Here is a 5,429-nt window from a genome sequence, read left to right on the forward strand (position 1 = left end):
AAAGCCGCTTTGCAAGACAAAACTTAAATCTGAAGACAATCTTGACATTTATCCAGGCCCAGAAGTGAAATGGATCTTGAAACCTTGGCATAACTTTTAAACCTATAAGATTTATGCTTCCCGACCACAAAACTGCCTTTTCTTACTAATTGTTTTTCTGAGAAGACATTGATTTGTAAAAGAAATTTTCATTACTTTCAAACAGCTTTTTTCCATTCTTAACTGCTTTTTCCGACCCAGTGGTTAATAATCCATATTCGTATTCCTAAATCCGATGGAGCAAATCAGGTTCTTTATCTGAATCGGTGGAACACCTGCTTAGTAACCGAAGCCAGAACGTAAAAGTCCAGACGTGGTGGGAGGTATTACATTTGCAGAGAGGAGGGCTCCAGAAAACACAGTTACATATGAGTCGATGGCTTTCTCAGGCTATGGAGAGCAACTGGCGGCCAGAGTGAATAAGACTTGAATAGGGGCCTGGGGACTGTTGATAGATTTGCCATCAGATCTTCTTAAGTCCCCCACACACATCAAACCGACTGCACGCGGTAAACATATATTCATCTCGGCACTCACTTTGACCAAGCTTCCATTCTCTAAAGTTAATGCTCTTCCCTTAGTGATCATTGCGGTGGACATTTGCAATAAACATTTGCAGTTATGTGTGTGTTGGGGGACACTTATCTCAATAGCAGCCATTTAGAAATGTGACGTGAATGAGCAAAGGGATACAATGTGCTTGGCAGATCTGTTCTGCATACGGATGTGTTTATATACGTACTGTGTTTACATGTCTGTGTGTTTGAGCGTGTATGTAAATGAGCATACAGAGTTAGTGTCTGTGAATCATTTCCCGTTTGCCATGTTGAACTAATCATCCTGGGTTTTACTGTCAGATGCTCCCCAAACACACTGCGTGTGTTAATGTTCACTTAGTTGGTAATATATATGATTGCTCATATGCAAGCCATTCATACAATGAATGTATAACAGCATGCATGTACATCATTAGTGCAGCTTATGCCCACAGCAGCTTTAACCTGGATGGAGTAATGAATGTGTGAGGGATGTTCGCTCTATCTGGGTGGCAGTACCTCTGGAGGGGCGGCTGGCTCTGCGAGCAACATGAACAGCGGGAGGATAATTTGGATTTGATTGGTTTCACATGTTTTTCATAAACAACAAAGCTCTCTCCCTCCAGTTCGCTCCGCTGTGTTGCGCTGAAAACATGGAATCCATTTGTCCCCTTTTCCCCTCCTCGCTTTTTTAAATTACTGAGCAGAGTGTCACGTGTTGAACAGACCACCAGCGCGACGGGCATCCCAGTTACAGTGACGGACCATAATGCCAGAGAAGTGGCATTCGGCTAAAGTCACTCCCCAAAGACCTTTAACAATGCGGTTTTCCCATTTGTACTGTATGCTCCACCAGGATAAATGACATCACTCATCTTAGCGAAAGCAATAACTTTGTAAAGTCTGATGAAATGTGTTTAGCCTTGGTGCTGGAGCAGTGTTTCAAAGGTTTAGGATGTTAAATTTAGCTAGTCCTATGGTGGTTGTCTATTTTAGACATGTTTCAGAGTAATAATTTGGTCTAGTTTTTATGTGTCTGATATACAGGTCAGTGAGCTTTTAAGATAATCAAGCTCGATCAATGCTTTCACCTTTTAAATTCATTAGTCATAAGTCATGTGTTGAACAAACATTATAGGCTAAACAGGATTGTGGGTTATTTCAAAGATACATGTTGCCTTTAAAAATCAGCGAGATCAAGATTCAGCCTCACAGATTTGTTCAGACACAGCCAACATGATTTAATATTAAGGAAATTGATTGGATCATAAAACTTTATATGATAGGTGGTAAAAAAGTAAAGTAAAAAAATAAGAGCGCAGTCAGGGGATCTATGTTTGTTTGTTTTGATTAATGTAATTTCTAAACCATTAGGAAGGCAAGAATAAGATTTCCTCACAGATGGGCTGACAAAATAAAAGAATACTTAAGTTTCAAAAAAATGAACCACAATACTGTGTACCTTGATGCACAGTATGATGCAGAAAGTAAAACGAGCAAGATGTTGAAATACTCTAATAAGCATTTAAAAAAAAATCAGTAAAGTATAGGCAAATAAAAACCTGATGAAGCCAACATATACTGGACCGTTTGCTTAGGATTTAGATGCAAAAAAGTTAAGTAGGCAATACAGTATTCTTTATATATATAGTTATAACTATATATAACTTTGTAGATATAGTTATACATTTAGGTGATCATTGGTCAAAGATTTAAGTACCAATAGATTCATTTATTACATTATCTTTTCATTTATTTACTTGTTTTATAACAAACAGTCGTCTTCCAGACCTGAGATCGTGTGAGCTGGTTACCTAATGTAGCCTAATATGAGGCAACCCATGGGAAATGCTCTTATTGTGGTCACCTTCGTCACGCTCAGATGTTCAGTAAGATATCTCTGCAGTTGACTGTAGTCAAATTAATGAAATCCATAGGACTGGTGCAGCACACATGCAGGCACTTCGTTAAAATTTGCATTTTGTGTACCCTAGGATAATATTAATTGTCTAAAGGCAGCTATTTTAATGATTATGTAAGTGGAAATAAATGGTCCACTAGGGAATGTATAGGCTAAAGTATGCAACTCATTTCTAACAAGCATATAAAAACAAGTATTTTTTTTTTTCGAAAAAAAATAATAATAAACTAACCCTTTCTCTCAACAGGTAGTGGTCTAGCTTTTGTTGAAACCAGTAACTTTGTATTGGCACCTAATGTATTATGGCTCCTGTATGACATATCGCTTATTGCTCCTAAACTCTTTGTAAGTCGCTTTGGATAAAAGCGTCTGCTAAATGTCTAAATGTAAATGTAATTTTGGGAAATATTTAGATTGGCTTTTCGATGTTAAAACATTAACATGTTTTGAAAGACGATTCATCATTGAGTTCAGCACATTTTTTTCTTTAATTGAAAAAAAGCTAATACAAAAATGTAAATATTTATCAGAGCACTTAGCTTATTAAAATGTTTAAATTAATAAATTATGCACTGTAATAGCTAGTGTATAGACTGTTCTAATCATTTTTGACTAACAACCTGCTGTATGAAAAATTATAGTTAAAATGGTGTTATAAGTTTAAATGAGCTTATAGCCTACTAGAACAGCAAACATTCAAAGCTTTTCTAGTTGTGCATGGATAAAGCAAACATTTTATTCAAAGTGCATATTTAAAAAAATAATAAAATACAATATTAATCGGACATGATAGCCTATTTAAGATATACCTTATATTACAGGACATGGGTCAATTGCATACTACTCTATTAGTTATAATAAAAACTCTATTTGTTCGACAACTAAAAATAGAAGTCTTAATTGCCTAAACATTATCATTTGATGGGCAGTGTGCATTTCCGTTTGTTGAACGCAAAGCTCAGGTTACTACACACATCATTGGACTGCCTGTCCTGTAATTGAAGTTTTTTTTGTAACTTAGTATTCATTTTTTAATTATTCATTCATTTGAAAAACGTTGAACGTTTACATATAAATTAGAAAGGAAAGACTTATCCTCTGTTCCTCCATATTGGTAGAAACTTTGCCAGACTTCCACACTCTGCCCCCATGTGGTCCTTCTAGATGCCCGTGTATGCTATGCGAGCTGTCCTGAGAACAGTCAACGAGCAAGACGATGCCAGCTCACTTTCACATCATCTAAAACTGAATATAGGTTAAAAGGATTGAATCTGCTGAACATGCTATTAACTTTGTGTAAATTTTTCACATTTTATCCTCATGTGACAGATAGTTGAAACGCTTGCACAAATGTAGCGCACCTGCAGTAAACACATGGACTTTATTATATAACGTATATCAGGAAATTTGTTTTTTTCATTCATAAGGAGTCACATGAAGAGGTAGCAAAAATTTCATCATATGCAGGTGGAGAGGTGGGGCTGTCTGAGCTGTTCACTTTCCCTTCCTCCTCTTCCCCTGAGCTGCTGGGATTCCTGCAATGAGTTTTAAGTGTCATGAAAATCTCCTCTTTAAATCCCTATTAAACTATCTATTGATATAATGTGACAAATTTACATAGTCTTTATGTCATACTGGCATGTAAATCAGTCTAAAGCATAAACTATCAGCAGTTTTCAACATCTGCATCATACCTGGTTTCCCTCTGTTCTACTGCAGCGTTGTCATATTCACCAGAAATAAAAGCAAGGTTTTCCATAGGATACACGCTGTAGTACTGTGGTGGCGGGTTCACTGTAACTGCCAATGGCTGGTGACCGGAATGCAAACCATCAGCCGTACCCAAACTCTGGTCCTGTGTCAAAGAGCCGTATGGTGGTGGGATGTACTGTACTACTGTAGCTCTGTGGAAGGTTATGGGTTGGTTAAGTCCAGTGATGACAAATGATGGTCCTGCATGGGGCGGCAGTGTGTCTGTGTCAGATGTCCTCTCCCCATCATTCTGCATACAAGACTGGCAGGAGAGCATTCGGAATTTACAGACGCTTATAAGCACAAACATGCCTCCAACTGAGAGCAAAATAGGCCCTAGTAGCTGCGTCCACTCGTAGCTTTGGTTCACATTGTACTTTGTCCACCCCATCGCTGTTAACGTCACACCAATCAGGGTCAAAAAGGCTCCAGAGAATAGCAGTGTAGCACCAGCTTTGTCTCCATCAGACACCAGACTATCTGTGCAGCTTGGTACCCGGCAGGGCGTTACAGGAACATTGCTAGGACTTTGGTTGATGTTTGAGATGGAGTTACAGAAAGAAGCTACGGCATCACTTTGGCCAGGAGTGTTTATCCTATGAACCCTCCTTTCCATGATATTCTTCCAAAGATCTTGAAAGCTGTCACGTGTCATCTGGTGGCATCAAGATGTGGTCCCAATCTTTTCAATTCAGGGTTAGCAAATGAATTGTCTGTGTCTGGAGATGCCTTTAAGAACATTTAGTAACTAGTTAACAGGTAACAAAAACATAGCAACTGGCACAGATCGCATTGGCGTGAGCACTCAACTGTGACATCTTCGTAGAGTGAAAGGTCATGTGTCGGTTTGTAGACTCATTTTGAAAGACGAATAAAAAAGTTTACCAAATGCATCATGACATGATCATAGAGAATAGACAGAGAGAACAACATCTGGCTTTATACTGTTGACTCAACATTAGTAACACATTGTTAATGTGTCAACAAAATAAAATGTAAATGTTTTATTGTGTTTCAGATTATTAACTGGATTATCTTTGCTTTAAAACTGGATAACATGACAATTTGTGCAGAATGTATCGCATTCACTTCATTAAAGGAAACGCTATTTAGATTTCTAAAAATTCTGTGAAATACAATCATTCAACCTTAATAAATTGTTTTATGTAACACGATTCTCT

The 5,429-nt window shown here is 37.7% G+C and overlaps 1 protein-coding gene across 1 annotated transcript; it reads right to left on the reverse strand.

The window, feature by feature from the left end:
• Positions 1 to 3,858: 3,858 nt before the first annotated feature.
• Positions 3,859 to 5,139, reverse strand: tmem174 (transmembrane protein 174). Its single transcript, XM_056744977.1, has 2 exons — positions 4,191 to 5,139; positions 3,859 to 4,031 (listed from the first exon to the last, which is right to left on the reverse strand). The coding sequence occupies exons 1-2, from the start codon at positions 4,901 to 4,903 to the stop codon at positions 3,917 to 3,919; spliced, it is 828 nt and encodes a 275-aa protein (XP_056600955.1). The 5' UTR covers positions 4,904 to 5,139; the 3' UTR covers positions 3,859 to 3,916.
• Between the last annotated feature and the right edge of the window lie 290 nt (positions 5,140 to 5,429).

This window comes from Triplophysa dalaica, chromosome 4 (assembly GCF_015846415.1).
Source record: "Triplophysa dalaica isolate WHDGS20190420 chromosome 4, ASM1584641v1, whole genome shotgun sequence".
NCBI lineage: Eukaryota > Metazoa > Chordata > Actinopteri > Cypriniformes > Nemacheilidae > Triplophysa > Triplophysa dalaica.